The sequence below is a fragment of the Coregonus lavaretus genome, assembly GCF_964263955.1.
Source record: "Coregonus lavaretus genome assembly, chromosome: 27".
NCBI lineage: Eukaryota > Metazoa > Chordata > Actinopteri > Salmoniformes > Salmonidae > Coregonus > Coregonus lavaretus.
The window spans coordinates 22,249,469-22,266,338 of NC_140014.1; the positions used below are offsets into that span (position 1 = coordinate 22,249,469).

The 16,870-nt window shown below is 42.6% G+C and overlaps 2 protein-coding genes and 1 pseudogene across 3 annotated transcripts; 2 read left to right on the top strand and 1 right to left on the bottom strand.

Moving 5' to 3' along the window:
• The first annotated feature begins 5,061 nt into the window (after positions 1-5,061).
• On the top strand, positions 5,062-7,665 carry LOC311102956 (uncharacterized protein). The gene is made up of 7 exons (XM_084144454.1): positions 5,062-5,178; positions 5,314-5,501; positions 5,607-5,803; positions 5,932-6,023; positions 6,115-6,169; positions 6,429-6,526; positions 6,636-7,665. Exons 1-7 carry the CDS (start codon positions 5,085-5,087, stop codon positions 6,860-6,862), a joined length of 951 nt encoding a protein of 316 aa, XP_084000580.1. The 5' UTR covers positions 5,062-5,084; the 3' UTR covers positions 6,863-7,665.
• A 43-nt stretch (positions 7,666-7,708) lies between these two features.
• Positions 7,709-9,424, bottom strand: LOC311102957 (maleylacetoacetate isomerase-like). Its single transcript, XM_084144455.1, has 9 exons — positions 9,317-9,424; positions 9,187-9,238; positions 9,008-9,075; positions 8,829-8,909; positions 8,560-8,685; positions 8,286-8,361; positions 8,148-8,200; positions 8,014-8,063; positions 7,709-7,907 (listed from the first exon to the last, which is right to left on the bottom strand). Exons 1-9 carry the CDS (start codon positions 9,332-9,334, stop codon positions 7,781-7,783), a joined length of 651 nt encoding a protein of 216 aa, XP_084000581.1. The 5' UTR covers positions 9,335-9,424; the 3' UTR covers positions 7,709-7,780.
• Positions 9,425-10,421: 997 nt separating this feature from the next.
• On the top strand, positions 10,422-16,646 carry LOC311102958 (methylmalonate-semialdehyde/malonate-semialdehyde dehydrogenase [acylating], mitochondrial-like; annotated as a pseudogene). The gene is made up of 12 exons (XR_014615778.1): positions 10,422-10,544; positions 11,429-11,470; positions 11,603-11,677; positions 12,339-12,500; positions 12,835-12,913; positions 13,165-13,462; positions 13,657-13,778; positions 14,196-14,385; positions 14,825-15,018; positions 15,102-15,269; positions 16,070-16,168; positions 16,453-16,646. The product of XR_014615778.1 is annotated as a methylmalonate-semialdehyde/malonate-semialdehyde dehydrogenase [acylating], mitochondrial-like (transcript).
• The last annotated feature ends 224 nt before the right edge of the window (positions 16,647-16,870 follow it).

A 16,870-nucleotide genomic window follows, 5' to 3' on the forward strand; every position in this document is an offset into this window, starting at 1 on the left:
CAGTATAAATGTATGATTTGGATCGTCCCTTTAAAGTACAATTTTATGCACAGATCTCTGTAAAGGAAGATCATTTTGAGTGTGTGTCTTTTCTGTGTTGTAGCTCTGTATGCACCTAATCATGTTCTAAATTTGATTATAGCCGCCCATACGTGGTTCCAAAATGTTTTGGTACCTCATCCATCTGTGTTGTGCATGTTTCCATGTATCATATGAATTGTGCTGCTAAAATATAAGGAACTGAAAATAAGTTTCCAATGTTTGCTGTGCTTTGTACTGTATGCAGTTCTGTTTCTTATAAGCTTTCCTTTAAAAAAAAATCACAATTAAGAAGAAAAATTCTCATTTGAATTATGGTGTTTTACATTTTCTACAGCTCATTTGCTTTATGTTCCCATGAAGTAGTAAGGTATAGAGAGCTTGGTCTCGGCCAATGATTATCTTTCAAGATCAATCAACGATTTTTGGGTCATGTATATATATATATATATATATATATATTAATTACACTAATGGCTGGCTATGTGAAAGCATTGGTGTGTTAACCTGAGTGCTACATAACCCTCAACTGAAAGCATATATTGAGTAATTTTGGAGTATAGGGGTCGAGAGCTTCAAGTTAATTAGTGTCCACATCACTAACAAACTATCATGGTCCAAACACACCAAGACAGTCGTGAAGAGGGCAAGACAACGCCTATTCCCCCTCAGGAGACTGAAAAGATTTGCCATGGGTCCTCAGATCCTCAAAAAGTTCTACAGCTGCACCATCGAGAGCATCCTGACTGGTTGCGTCACCGCTTGGAATGGCAACTGCTCGGCATCCAACCGCAAGGCGCTACAGATGGTAGTGCGTATGGCCCAGTACATCACCGGGGCCAAGCTTCCTGCCACCCAGGACCTCTATACTAAGCGTTGCCTGAGGAAGGCCCTAAAAATTGTCAAAGACCCCAGCCACCCTAGTCTTTTTTTCTTTGCTACCGCACGGCAAGCAGTACCGGAGCGTCCAGGTCCAAAAGGCTCCTTAACAGCTTCTACCCCCAAGCCATAAGACTGCTAAACAGTTAATCAAATGGCTACCCAGACTATTTGCATTGACCCCCTTTTTTACACTGCTGCTACTCCCTGTTTTATCTATGCTTAGTCACTTTACCCATACCTACATGTACATTGTACCTCAATTAACTCCACTAACCTGTACCCCCACACATTGACTCTGTATCGGTACCCCGTGTATACAGTGGGGAAAAAAAGTATTTAGTCAGCCACCAATTGTGCAAGTTCTCCCACTTAAAAAGATGAGAGAGGCCTGTAATTTTCATCATAGGTACATGTCAACTATGACAGAAAAAATGAGAAAGAAAATCACATTGTAGGATTTTTAATGAATTTATTTGCAAATTATGGTGGAAAATAAGTATTTGGTCAATAACAAAAGTTTCTCAATACTTTGTTATATACCCTTTGTTGGCAATGACACAGGTCAAACGTTTTCTGTAAGTCTTCACAAGGTTTTCACACACTGTTGCTGGTATTTTGGCCCATTCCTCCATGCAGATCTCCTCTAGAGCAGTGATGTTTTGGGGCTGTCGCTGGGCAACACAGACTTTCAACTCCCTCCAAAGATTTTCTATGGGGTTGAGATCTGGAGACTGGCTAGGCCACTCCAGGACCTTGAAATGCTTCTTACGAAGCCACTCCTTCGTTGCCCGGGCGGTGTGTTTGGGATCATTGTCATGCTGAAAGACCCAGCCACGTTTCATCTTCAATGCCCTTGCTGATGGAAGGAGGTTTTCACTCAAAATCTCACGATACATGGCCCCATTCATTTACACGGATCAGTCGTCCTGGTCCCTTTGCAGAAAAACAGCCCCAAAGCATGATGTTTCCACCCCCATGCTTCACAGTAGGTATGGTGTTCTTTGGATGCAACTCAGCATTCTTTGTCCTCCAAACACGACGAGTTGAGTTTTTACCAAAAAGTTCTATTTTGGTTTCGTCTGACCATATGACATTCTCCCAATCCTCTTCTGGATCATCCAAATGCACTCTAGCAAACTTCAGACGGGCCTGGACATATACTGGCTTAAGCAGGGGGACACGTCTGGCACTGCAGGATTTGAGTCCCTGGCTGCGTAGTGTGTTACTGATGGTAGGCTTTGTTACTTTGGTCCCAGCTCTCTGCAGGTCATTCACTAGGTCCCCCCGTGTGGTTCTGGGATTTTTGCTCACCGTTCTTGTGATCATTTTGACCCCACGGGGTGAGATCTTGCGTGGAGCCCCAGATCGAGGGAGATTATCAGTGGTCTTGTATGTCTTCCATTTCCTAATAATTGCTCCCACAGTTGATTTCTTCAAACCAAGCTGCTTACCTATTGCAGATTCTGTCCTCCCAGCCTGGTGCAGGTCTACAATTTTGTTTCTGGTGTCCTTTGACAGCTCTTTGGTCTTGGCCATAGTGGAGTTTGGAGTGTGACTGTTTGAGGTTGTGGACAGGTGTCTTTTATACTGAAAACAAGTTCAAACAGGTGCCATTAATACAGGTAACGAGTGGAGGACAGAGGAGCCTCTTAATAAGAAGTTACAGGTCTGTGAGAGCCAGAAATCTTGCTTGTTTGTAGGTGACCAAATACTTATTTTCCACCATAATTTGCAAATAAATTCATTAAAAATCCTACAATGTGATTTTCTGGAGAAAAAAATTCTCAATTTGTCTGTCATAGTTGACGTGTACCTATGATGAAAATTACAGGCCTCTCATATTTTTAAGTGGGAGAACTTGCACAATTGGTGGCTGACTAAATACTTTTTTCCCCCCACTGTATAGCCTCGTTATTGTTATTTTATTGTGTTACTTTTTTTCTTACTTTAGTTTCTTACTTTTTTAATAAAATATTTTCTAACTTTTTTAAATGTTTTGCATTGTTGGTTAAGGGTTTGTAAGGAAGCATTTCATGGTAAGGTCTACTACACCTGTTGTATTCGGCCTTACATCTGTTGTATTCGGCGCATGTGACAAATACAATTGGATTTGATTTTGATTTGATATCCTGCAACTGCTGAAATGACTGAATCACTTGGATAACCTGAATTGTTTAACTTATTCTGAAGATTGAGACCATGACATAAATGCAATAGGATTTGATCGTTAGAGCTGACCTATCTCACACATACAGATGAAGGCTTATGCTATTATGGGAGTTTGTCCCATGACTCTCCATTAAGAACAATCATAAGGGAGTTGATGTAAGTATTACAGAGCTGATGAAACATCCATCAACAGTTTTATTTTGAGCTATTCCCAAAAGTAATCAGATGAGGGTAGAACGAGGTCACGCGACCCCAGGGTAAAGTCGGCCCGCATAATGTTGAAGATTTGGACTGGGTTGAGACTAAACTGACCCTAGATTTGTGCACAAGGCAACCCACTAGAGCCGGTGCGCAGAGTTTATAAACGGCACGCCCCTTTCACCTGCACTGGCGAGCGATTTGTCCTGGTGAAATTGGGACCATCTTCGTTAATTCAAATCTGCAGTTTTGTTGATTCACTTCAGAGGAAATCAACATGGGACGGCTGAACTTTTTCGTCCTTTGGTCGTTACACGATACACCCCGTCAATTTATCAGGTAGTTATCAGGTATTTCGTTTGAAAGTGGGCACGCAGCAACACCCACTTTGAGCCATCGTTATTCGTTACAGACATGTCCGATCTTCATCCTAGCAGTTCACAGCAGAAATGTTTGTCCGTATCTATTGCAGCAAGTCCAATCGCCAGTGCCACCAAGTCCATGTTCCATTGCCACTGCCCAAACAACTCGTGGTATTCAGTCTTGGGGAATGGCGGTTCTTATCAAGCGAGACAACCATCTCAGTTGATGTTCTGGTTAGCCAGGAGGTGAAGCCGCAGAGGATTGGTACATTGTCAGCCCAAACAAGGTACATTAGGCCTACATTCATTCTAATTAATAACAATTGAAAAAAATGCACATAAGGTCTATATTGCCTGTTTTGAAGGTGCTTGACTTGGGAGGGAGATTGGAATGCTGACCTTGTCCAAGAGGCAACAGAGAAAGGGAGGAGAGGAGTATATGGGAAGATTTTGCTCACTGTTTGTGGAGAGGTATGGTTTCCAGCGTGTCATTCTGTACATTTTCAATATCGTTATTGTGACAGGTGTCACTTAGTTGTGACATCTCACATTATAAATTAAATACTGACCAGATACTACATTCCTCTTGGCAAAGGAATCTGAAATGATACAAATAGCCTACATAATGTACCAGTGTCATAAATGATGTTATTCTACTCTTTCCTCAAAAAGAATGAAGCCAGTTTCATCAGCAATACTCCACGTGTGCCAAGAGAACATTCCAGCCCAGTCGAGCACAACAGCAATTTCTCCCATACTCTGCTCAACACCTCTGGGAGTCAGAGGGTAAATTGCAGGGGTATCCACTAGTTTGATATGGATTTAGTAGACCTGTCACTACTCTCTTGATTTTATGAGGCAGTTATCTGGTCTACACTGTCATAAAAAATGTAGTTCAGTGAAACAGAACTCAAACGTATCACTCTTTGCAGATTACAACCCCCAACTCCTCACATCTAGGAGACAGCATTTGCTATGCCGAACTCAAAGCTAACAAGACCGAAATTGATGACTCCACTTTATCTGAGAAACCCTGTATTTGGCCTACGGTAGGGCTCGTGCTTGAATAAGAAACTTTCCAAGTAGGGTGTGGTGTGGAGAGAGAAATTGAACCTGTCTTTTTAATCTTCATGGCATTTGAAGGATAAGACCCCCAGACAGACGGTGATTGATAAGAGGGGTCGCATCGCATGGAGCCCTGAAATTATTCCTCCTCAGGAGGACACTGGTCAAGCATCTAGCCCCAAGAAAAGGAAGCTATCTAGAGAGAACAGTGTTGAGAAGACTGGAAAGATGAAGACAAACTGCAGAGCAGGTCACAGAATTCTCCATGAAATTATTTGTTTATTTCAAATACCAGATATTCTGTTGAATGAAAAACATTAAGGATATTTTTTTTTTTCAGTTTGCCCATCAAAGCGCTGGAGCCACACTATGTGTCTGAGTGATCCTGAGACGGCCATTGTCATTGGAGGAGAAGCTTCTGACCAGACTCACTGCGAGGACTCCCTATGGAAACTGGAGATAGGTGAGAAGAGTTGCCCATTTTAATAACTTGTACAAAACAATTTGGGGCCAAAATGTAAAAATTTGTTTCCTACCATCTTGAAATGCCCAGCACACATTTGTTTGATCAAATTGATTGTCACCTTTATCTTCTCAGACAACGATTTTTGGTTCCCAATTAACTCCTCCACCTCTGGACCTGTCCCACCGTGTGCCCATGGCCACTCTGCAACCTATGACCCTGATTCCAAGGTCGTCTACGTGTACGGTGGCCTGAGGGAGGGCCAGCGCTACAGTGACCTTTATATCCTCAACACTCTAACCTGGAAGTGGAAGCTTGTCACAGTGAGTGTCCTGTCCAGTGCCCCTTGTCAATTTGTAGTTGAATTGACCTCAAGGACCTTAAAACTAAAAGTTAGATTTTCTCTCTTGTGGAAATTCTTTCTCTAGGCAAGAGGCGATGTCCCCATGTTGGCGAATCACTCTGCAACCATCTATAAGAAAGAGCTCTTTGTTTTTGGGGGGGTTCACCCAAGCCGCTGTCCTGGAGGCAAGGCCTGCAGTAATGCTCTGTACATTTTTAACCCAGAGTTTGAGCTCTGGTACCAACCCATTGTCGAGGGGGACCGACCTCAACCTAGGTTTGGGTCAGTGTTCCTTGATTTATATTTCTGTAGACAAGGCATTGGGCTATTACAATACTTCACTTACTGTATCTAACCATTACAGGACGACAGTGCTTATTTAAGAAACACATTTTGTGTTTACATTACAGGCACTCAACCACGCTTTTGTCCAACCAGTTGCTCATTTTTGGTGGCAGGAAGACTGCAACCTACCTAAACGACCTCCACATTTTGGATCTCGGTAAGGCACTGACAGTGGTGATGTGGATTACTCTCTATACAAAGCTAGTTGCCACTATCTTCAAATGTAATTTTCTTCATTTTGGCAAAAGGCTTCATGGAGTACACGGCTGTGAAATATGAGAACATGCCACCGCAGCCTCGAGGGTGAGAACATATACTTATTCAACCTTGTAAAATGTGAACGCAATGCCCATCTGACATTTTTTCATCTTTCAGATATCTAGGACATCAACATGTATTTGCTATGATGAAAAATAATGTCTCTATTGCCACACAGACCAATATTGCAACCATTTAATTCTATGCCATTTGTTGAATCTGATATTTATTGACAATGATGTATATTGGTGTAGAAATGCCTTTTTACTGTGATAACGTTGCCCTATCTCACCTGTGTGGTCAGATATCACGCAGCACTGCCAATATCAGACAACAGGATGCTGGTCAGTGGAGGCTGCAGTGCTATTGGAGCCCTACAGGACATTCATATCTTCAACATGGGTGAGTACACACTCACCAAGGCCTGTCATGTTTTTAAGAAAGTTAAAATAGTAATCCAGTATCTTTCAATTGCTTTGAATAGAAATGCCTCTGTCTTGATAATTTTCAGACACCAGCATGTGGAGTTCAGTGGTGTCCCCTCTGCTCTGTGCCAAGCCTCGTGCCGGACACAGCGTGATCAATCTGGGAGGTTCTGGCTTCACAGACCCTGATAAACAGAAGCAGGGGGAGTATACCAACATCCACTGCACCCTCTTGGTGTTTGGGGGCTCAGACTGCGCTGGGACCTTCTACAATAACACAATGAAGTGCACAGTGGAGATCCCTGTAGATTAGAGACTGGATCTTAGGGGGAGACTATAACGGCCTTATTGGGAAATAAGGAAAATCAATTGACTTTTTATCCCTGTATCTGGTTTACGCATGCTAAATAATGAGTGAATGTGCCAGGGGCAGAACTCGTGACTTTTGAGTCCTTTGTATTTGCTGTTTTGTGTAATGGCTCTGTTACATTAGGCTTGGATTTCATCAAGTCTTCAGTTAGTTTTATTGTGGCCATTTTGTTTGCTCTGTGCTGTAGTCTTGCCTGATTAGCTATTTTCCTGAGGGGGATGTTGATTGTCAGTTATGGTGCAAGTGATGCCTTTTTTTCTCCCATTGTGGTGTTTCACATTACGGGTCGTGACCCATTTTTCCCATTGAGAAGATGGTATAGACATCAGATCTGACAAGCAATATCTCTTTTCTGTTTTTTAGATATTCTCATCAATGTGTGCGTTATCACATATGGTAGAGCTGAAATCAATTTTCTGTTTTATTTGAATTTATGTAAGCTGAACTTCAGCTTTTTTACGAAATCGATTTTTTTAACAAAGTGCAGACAGCCATTTTCACTTTCCCTAAACTTATACAGTAACATGAAGGATCAACAGTGGGCTACTATTTGGCACTTGGGTATTTGTACAGTAAATGGTTTCTTATTGATTTAAATATCACTGTTCATGTTTTTACATTTTGTATTGTTTTTCTTTTCACAAATCCACTTTGGTCATCATTGGCATATTTTGTGTAGATGGGGGTGAATGTACTGTATCGTAGAGGGTAAAAATGAATATATTAAAACAACTCAACTTCTCATCATACAAGTAATAACTGGTCTTATTTAATGAGATTGAAACCAAAGACATATCAAAGCATTTTATTGAAGTATTCAATGATTGTGGCACTACTGGCTCCCTTAGACATCAGGGGTTCTCAAGTACATATTTCAGCAGGTGTGTCTGGTTGGCAGGACGGATGACTCCCTTTGAAAGCATCTACCTTCAGTAAGGTCTGGTTTAGCCTTTTGATAGTTGGGAACTGATCAACATCCACTTTGAACCTGTTGGGCAAATGTAAAAGTCTCGTGGGTTGTATGTTAAGTGATGAATCGGTCTCATACTGTGGTGTACTTCTATAACAGTTCTGAATGACTGTGGGTGCCTTACCGTTCAGCATTATAGACTTGAGGGACGAGACAGATGTCTGCCATGGAAATCTAAAAGGTAAACATGGTTAGTTCAAGAATTCCTAAACTTGAAGAGATGTCTACTGTGTTTTGATGTGATGAGTGTCCCCTCACCTCGTCCCCTACACAGTACTTGCCAGCTGTCTCTTTCAGAATGGGTTCCAGGGCTGAGAGACACATAGGGGCATGAGTCAGGCCTGTAATGGTTGTCTAGAATGATACTGGTATTGTATGTAAGGCTATTTTACCCACCTTCAAAACCTCTTTGGATGAAATGCTGTGCCCACTGCACCTTCTCGGCTCCTATCTTCTGTAGCACGTACAAATTCTGAAATACAAATGATCAGACGACGGTGTACCTCTATAGTCATCATTGTTGCAATGGCAATTCAACCACATGACGTCCATACAGTAAACAAAGTTTGTTTTACAAATTGGGTCAGATCTGCAGTGGACTGGTATGCCCTCAATTGGTTGTATACTTTTCTCTCGTTTACCCACTTTCTTTGTGCTGTAATTCACTCACCTGCACAGGCTGGATCCCAGAGGCGATGAGGTCAGAGATCATGCGTGCCTGGGCACGTTTCTTTGGGTCTGCAGGGAGAAGCCTGGGTCCTGTTCTGGTCTCCTCAATGTACTGGATCACTGCCAGCTGAGGGTGAGTGGATGAGTTTTGTCAATGTTGCATTTGGGGAATTTGGAGCAAGATTTAAGAAGTTATCTTAACTTTTATCAGTATCTCAGAAGTACATAACTGTTGGAACATTGACAAACCAATAACATCATTGGACTCACCGACTGTGACAGGGTGATGCCATCAATTTGGACAGCAGGCACTTGTTGCATAGGGTTTAACCCCTTGTATTGGTCTGTAAGCTGATGTGTACAGTATGAGAACATTATATCTGTTACACCATTATTGAGGTTCAATACCTCTACCTTAAAAGCAAAAGCATGAGGCGTGAGGAAGTTACCTGCTGACCCCCATCTTTGATTAGATTGACTGGGACTTGGTCAAATTCAATACCTTTAAGAGCAAAAGCTGGAAGAAGCAACGTAGGTTATTTATTTCCAGTGTCAAAAATATTTGACAATTGAATTATGTTGTAAAGTAGGCAGAGATGTGGAATATACATAGTCAAAAGGTACTTACCGATTCGAACCCTCCAAGAGCATGAACTCCTGAAATATCCATGAAGAATGGGCTAAAGGGTAGAAAAGTACATCAGTGCACGTGATAAGTAATATTCTCATATCTTTCTTAACGTTTCTCATTGATTTACCTTGGTTTGAGTTGCCATAGTATTCAGACAGATCAGGCGTTTAACTACTGCAAATTATGTTACTCCTGAATGATAACAAAAAAGCTTAGTTCCTGGCAGCCAATAGAATGTGCTCCCAAATACCCTCCTCCCTGGTTTTGGTCTATGACTAAGCACTTTCAATGAATTCCACGTTTCAGTGTCACGCGTGTCTAGTACTGAAATGTTGCAAGCAAGAATTGGTACAATACCTTTTGTGAGGCAAGAGTGAGAGACGCATTGCAGGTTATAAGGGGTAGGTAGGCAAGAGACAGTAGGCAAATATTACTTTGTTGTGCATTTAACAGCTGATTTCGCATCACATGTCACAGAATACTTTGAATCTGCGATCACGGCTTGTTATGCGGTTTTGCGCAATACTGCAAGATGGAAATCGTTTCCTATATCATGCAGATTATATAAATTCCGCCGTGTTTCATAAAATTTGCGCCAACTAATTGTACATTTGTAGGTACTTTTCCTTCATAGTATAAACATTGTCGATTAACTCTGTGACCACCTCATAGAGATAGATAGAGGACTCATCTTTGTATCTGTGCAATTATAGCGTCTGCGACAGTATGCGTAGCGCCTTTGAGGCTATCTCGAGTTTGAAGTAGTCAATTTTATCATTCATGATAGACTGAACCCTCCTGATGACCCGGTTGGACAAGACTCCAACAGGGTCACCAGGAGGGATCAGCCAATGAAGGTGGAAGTCCCACCAATTTCACCACATTAAAATGGTGGAAGCCCTGTATGGCGTTGCCCATTCTAATATAGCCTTTTGGCCACTAGAGGCTTCTATCATTCTCTATGGACCATATTCAGTTATTGTCTGTGACGGACCATAACTAAACCAGTCGAGTTGTCAAAGACGGATCTGCGCTTTATCCAATAAAATACTTGCATTGGGCGCATTGTTTGTAATAAAGGTGGTTCGTCTATAATTTTACGTAGAGATTGGCTAATACAGTTTTAGTTTCAGCCAATGAGGTTAATATTTTTGTGGGCGGTGTTGTTCTACGCCAATAAGTGATCAGCTATTTCCAGACCCCTCCCTCTTTTCAATCGATGTAGGCGAGGGAGTACATTTGAAGGGTGTTTCCACTGACACTGCTGGCAAGAGACATCATTTGGGGATTAATCAAGCAATAAACACGGTTTCATCATGGCATCGACTGTAATGAGATCACTGTCGAAGAAAAGGGTAAGAAATCATGTTATAATGCTTTACCCACGAATTAATGACGACTAAATGCTTTTGATAGGTTTCACATTGTTTACAAAATGTTAGCTCTCATGTGGCTTGGCGGTTGTCTGGTTATTGACTTTTTTTTTTTTTTAAAGCGCTTATCATATCTGCTGCATGTCAAGGTTTGCAGTTATAGTACTCCCATGTGTGCTGTCTGGCTAAATTGTTTAATTGATACATTTTTAGCTTTTAGTAATCCCTCCAAAAATCACTGTGAAATTGACCCCTACATTCACGTGTATGTCCCTGTTGCACTTCTATGACATTCCGGATTGCCATAGCTGTACATTAATTCCGTTTTAACAAGAGGCCTGGAAGTAAAAATAATAATATTTGCTTTTGTCACATACACCAGATAGTGCAGTGAAATGTTTTACAGTAGATGTGTCAAACTCATTCCATGGAGGGCCTAGTGTCTGCAGGTTTTTGGTGTTTTCTTTCAATTAAGCCCTAGACTACCAGGTTTGGGTGTTCCTTACTAATTAGTAACCATAATTCATCAATAAAGTACAAGGGAAGAGTGAAAACCAGCAGACACTTGGCCCTCCATGGAATGAGTTTGACACCTGTGTTTTACAGGGTCAGCCATAATAGTATGGTGCCCCTCGAGCAAATTAGGGTTAAGTGCCTTGTTCAAGGGCACATCGACAGATTTTTCACCTTGTCAGCTCGGGTATTCGAGCCAGCACCCTAGTAGGTAGTAGGCCTAGTGCATCTACTTTGCTTCTTATGCTATATAGCTGAGAGTCGAAATGATGATATTATTCACAATAAATGCATGAACTCATGGATGCATTATTCTTTGCAGCAATTGCTAACCACTTGCTTCCTACCACCAGGTACCTCTTCAGGTCGGGAGCATGTGTTACTCCTCCAAAGTGGTGAGTTAATAACATAAATAATACTTTTATAATAAACTGTTCATTATAGTGGTTGTATATGACAAACAGATGATGAATTGTCACACTGTATTTCTGATAGAAATGTAACATGTTTTATATTTCTACCCATAGCCTACCACAAAGTTGTTTATTGATGGGAAGTTTGTTGAATCCAATACTTCAGAATGGTTAGATATTCACAATCTGGTAAGTAACTAGGTCTAAAAGAGCTCCGATATCGTATTCTAAATTGTATTAGATATCTTATTTTTTTCATTCAATGTAACATAGTATGTCACAATGCACAAACAAGACCTTGGATGGGTCTGCCGCTGCACTTTGCAGTAAGGTGAAGCTACAAAGTCTGCTTAGCCGGTTAACCAGTTACGTGGGTTTTGACTTTCAGCATATTATGTTTAGTTGCTGCACAAAGTTGTCAAGTTTTCAGCAATGACAAGGTTAAAGGCCCATTACTATTATGAAAAATAAAAAACTCGACTTTTGAGTATACATATTGTTGTGCTGTTTTCTTGACATCTATCTCCAGTTATAATTCTCAAGCATGCTTTTCTATGAATGTTCAAAGGTCAGTTCGCTGACACAGCTCGTTCGGCCTTCTTTTGCTTTCAGTTTGATTATCATAGAGGTTTAGAATGACTCTTGAGAGCATTACTCTCAAAAACATTTCTCTAGATGGCCATCTCTTTGATGAAATGGCACCATATGATGGTTTTGTCAGTTGTCAGATCATAATGTGTTGAAGTTATCTGCTCAAGCTAAGCACACAGCTCATACCAATCAAATATTTTTGTTTTATAATCAGATTGCAGTTCACCCACTAATGTATTCTTCCCTCTGACTGTCACAGGCCACCAATGAGGTGATAGCTTGTGTCTCCAAGGCTACACAGGATGAGATGCTGGCTGCTGTGGACTCCTGCTCAAACTCCTACCGCCCCTGGTCTGAAACCTCAATTCTGTCTCGCCAACAGATCTTTCTGCGCTATCAGCAGCTTATTAGGGACAATGTTGTAAGTCTGTAACACCTCAGGGACAAGAACCTGTTCTGAAGTACATATGGTACAATACTGCTAGAAGGGAAGGTAAAATCTCATCAACCACTCTTCATTGCACGTTCAGCAACATTAACTTGTCACATAGTTTTTTCTGTCATATTATGGGGTTTAAACACTACCCCTGCATGCCCCATCATTTGAACCTTTTATACCCCACATATTCAGTATGCCCCTATACAATTGGTTTACCCTTACTGTTGCTCGGGTTGACTTTAATATGAGTTACTCATTTTAAATGAGGAAACTGATTTGTTGTGTGTGTTGGCTCATGGTGTGTGTCTTGTTACAGAAAGAGCTTGCCAGGAGCATTAATCTGGAGCAGGGCAAGACCCTGGCAGATGCAGAAGGGGATGTGTTCAGAGGATTGCGTAAGTCTGATGTGCACCAGCCTTTCCAAAGGGCAACATTTGGAGATATGGTCTATAAGCTTCTGTGGATACTTGTGGTGCAGCCAAGGAAATGATTAATCTGTACATTATTTCAATGTCTAGGTCACTAGTGTAAAGAGCTCTTTGGTCTATCACTTGTGACAGTCTCCATATTAGGGATAGTCACACACACATTCTGTGACTGACCCAGCTCTTCTCTCTGTCTCTGAATAACACCCACTTCCCTCCAGAGGTGGTGGAGCACACATGCAGCATTACCTCCCTGATGCTGGGGGAGACCCTGCCCTCCATCACCAAAGACATGGACACCTACACCTTCCGCTGCCGGGGTGTGTGCCGACATCGCCCCCTTCAACTTCCCCGCCATGATCCCTCTGTGGATGTTCCCCATGGGCATGGTGTGTGGCAACACCTACCTGCTGAATCCCTCAGAGCGGGTGCCAGCCTGCACCATGCTCCTGGCCAAGATGCTGCAGGACGCTGGGATGCCAGATGGGACCCTGAACATCATCCTTGGCCAGCACGATGGTAAGAGAATAGCTACATGCCCCATCACCTACTGTTCTCTGAGATATATCTGGAGGCATTACTAATGTAATGTGAATCATTCAATTTGTCTCTATGCTTTGATGTAGTTGTTGTATTACAAAGTGGAGAGATTATGAAGAGATTATGGCTGGCCTGTCAGTGCTCTATCTAAAATAAGTCCCTGTCTTTCCCAGCTGTCAACCTTATCTGTGATCATCCAGCCATCAAGGTCATCATCTTTGTGGTCTCCAACCAAGCTGGAGAGTACGTCCATGAGAGGGGATCCGAAAACGGCAAGAGAGTACAGTCCAATGTGGTGAGTCTGACATACATATGTTGTTTCCAGAAATGAACAGAGGGTGGCGGTGTTAGCTTAGAAATGGTTGTTTAAGGTTGTCCTCTCTGCTCCTCTTCTCCAACGTGGCTGTACAGATGGAACAGCCATTCAGAGCCAGACACCCAGTTACACACTTTGTGGAAATTAGTCTTATCTTATTTAACACAATTATTATCTTCAAATAAAATGCACTGACGTAATGTAAAGCACTTACAATAGTGTACTTTTTGTTTGCTCACTAAAGTTCTTATAAGAGGAACTTTCGAGACCACCTCTGATCGAATACATTCAACCACATTGAAGGCATGATGGAATGGGCTTTTACTTGAATTGGATCACTTTCCCTGGTATTCAGGTCAAGGAGGCTAAACATTTCCCCCTTATGCTCTACTGTAGGGAGCAAAGAACCATGGTGTGGTGACGCCTGATGCCAATAAGGAGAACACTCTGAACCAGCTGGTGGGTGCGGCATTCGGGGCAGCAGGACAGCGCTGCATGGCTCTCTCCACGGCCATCCTGGTGGGCGAGGCCCGCAGCTGGCTGCCTGAACTGGTGGAACGTGCCAAGGCTCTGTGCGTTAACGCAGGAACCCACCCTCTCACCCTGCCCGCACCTCCCACCCTATCCAGCCCTCAGGGGGCCTCTGCTTACTCCTCTTAAGGCCACCCACTGTTTCGCCTCTTTGCTGTACCATAACTTCAGATGGGGCTGAGCTGGGAGAGAGGGGTTGTTGAGTCACTCATGCTGCAAACTTGCGGTGACATTTGCGGCCGACGCTTAAGAGTAGCTCAGAGCATCAAGTCTTTGCGAAAGGAAGTTGATGGGGAGAAGAATGAATGATTCCCCTTATTTGCAATGATATACTCTCTAATTTGTGTAGCTGCATTTAAACAGCCATTTTAGAGGGAGTGCCTCTGGGTGGCCCTGGCTGAGCTTTTGAGTGTTTGTGTGTGGGTGAAGGGGTATTTGTGTGTGGCTGTGAGGGAGAGTTCTCACTGCGGGTTATTTATTGGGAACCCTCTCAGGGGACCAGGCGGGTGTGGACGTGGGTCCCCTGATCTCCCCTCAGGCCAAGGAGAGGGTCAACAGCCTGATCTAGAGTGGGGTGGATGAGGGAGCCCAGCTGCTGCTCGACGGCAGGAACCTCAAAGTCCAGGGCTATGAGAATGGCAACTTTGTGGGACCAACCATCATTGGCAATGTCACAGTAAATTTGTGTGTGCTTGCAGATGACAAGCTGTACTGCCAAAAATGATGTTCATTTATGTGCATATCCTTTTTGTATCTTAGCCCTAGATGAAGTGCTAAACTGAGGAGATCTTTGGGCCTGTTCTGGTTGTCCTGGAGGCTGAATCCTTGGATGATGCCATCAGGCTTGTCAACAATAACCCCTATGGCAATGGCACAGCTATCTTCACCACAAACGGAGCCATAGCACGCAAATACACTCACGAGGTGGACGTAGGCCAGGTGAGTGGCTGTGGACCCCTGTGTGTCCCCATATGTCCTGGGAGAATGGAGGCATTCATATCCCTCTGCCATGTCTATACCTTAAACAAGGAGGACATCACACCTCTGTTCTAAAATATACACTCAACAATCATTATTTTCCATGGAAAGTATAGCCTTGTTTGCTTCTGCTCTAAAACCAACGCTTCTTCCCTCCCACCACCTAGCCCCATGTGGACAACAAATAGCTATAGCAAATATGTGCCTTTTTAATCAAAACAGTGGGATATAGAAATACATTTTCTGGTAGGATTATAGGAGAGAATCTTAAATTAAACTCAAAAGGGATTCCTTAGGACCTGTTAAATATTTAAAGCATAAATATGGCCTGACTTTACCCTATTTGTTTGCGGGCCTCAGCTATGCCCTGTGTTTGCTCTTCACATGTCGGAGGACAGCGTAGAGGGCAGGCCATGTGCTGTAATCGCCTCCAAACCTGGCTGTAACAAAACCCTCCTTATGTTTATTTCGCTCCCTCAGGTAAAAGGCTTGACTCTGGTGTCCAAAATTGCTCCTTCTTTTTCAAACATTCTCGATGAACCATGAGTTTCCAGTGGCCTCAAAAACAAAATGTTTTGTTTAGTTCTTCTGTCCATGCAACTTTTTCAACACTGCACAAGCAATGGTTTTCGGTTTGTTGTGACTCATTTCATGCATTTAGTACACCTTCCTCTCCCAGAGTTACTCATCCAGTTGCTCTGATCCTATTTGAGTCAACAGCTTGCATTTCCAGTGCAGTAATGGAAGTTTGTGTTTTGCAGATTGGGGTAAATGTTCCCATCCCTGTTCCTCTGCCCATGTTCTCCTTCACTGGCTCACGAGGCTCCTTCAGAGGAGACACCAACTTCTATGGCAAACAAGTCAGTATCAGTTGACATAAGGTATCAAGGGGTTTCAAGACATACAGAAGTTAGTATGACAGGTCCTAATACGGGGTTGTAGTGCTGGGCGATTTCCACATGAAGGTTGGAGTTTCTGTGGCTGACTGGTGACGTAAACCACTCGGTGTCTTAACTGATCAAAGCCAACTATCTTCAGTCCAGATTTTCAGCTTTGTTTCATGTTCTCAGTTATGTAATACGGTCATGATGCCACACATAGTTACAGAGCAGCCTATTATAGATGTCTTCTCTGCTTTCTACAGGGCATCCAGTTTTGCACACAGATCAAAACTGTTACTTCACAATGGAAGGCAGAAGACGCTACTGTGAACTCTTTCAGTTTCCATGCCAACCATGGGACGCTAACTGGTCTGGAGGGAACATTTTCCCACTTCCCTGTCTTTTGTGATGCAAAATGTCAAAACTACTGTGCAGTCCAGTCGCCATTAGTTGCTAATTACCCACAGACGTGCTTTTTTTCTCCAATGGTATCTCAAGATTAATTCACGCACTATGGAGAAATAGTTTGGCTTCACCGTTGAATGACGTTTCCCTTGTTCTATGCAAGTTTCTACTAATTATGTGTATATTAGGCTAGCAACTCCCACAGGTTCACAGATCATGACTATCTATGTTACGTTTTTGGTAATAATGCAAAGTAACTGTAGCAGCTAAAACATT

Bases quoted from the DNA above. Each gene is read 5' to 3' on its own strand.
- LOC311102956 (XM_084144454.1), top strand. From the start codon at position 5,085: ATGTGTCTGAGTGATCCTGAGACGGCCATTGTCATTGGAGGAGAAGCT. The intron at 5,179-5,313 runs GTGAGAAGAGTT...TTATCTTCTCAG, and splicing joins CCTATGGAAACTGGAGATAG to ACAACGATTTTTGGTTCCCA. The intron at 6,024-6,114 runs GTAAGGCACTGA...TTTTGGCAAAAG, and splicing joins CCTCCACATTTTGGATCTCG to GCTTCATGGAGTACACGGCT.
- LOC311102957 (XM_084144455.1), bottom strand. The intron at 8,362-8,559 runs GTGAGTGAATTA...TTTGTATTTCAG, and splicing joins CTGGGATCCAGCCTGTGCAG to AATTTGTACGTGCTACAGAA. The intron at 8,201-8,285 runs GTGGGTAAAATA...TGTGTCTCTCAG, and splicing joins CATCCAAAGAGGTTTTGAAG to CCCTGGAACCCATTCTGAAA.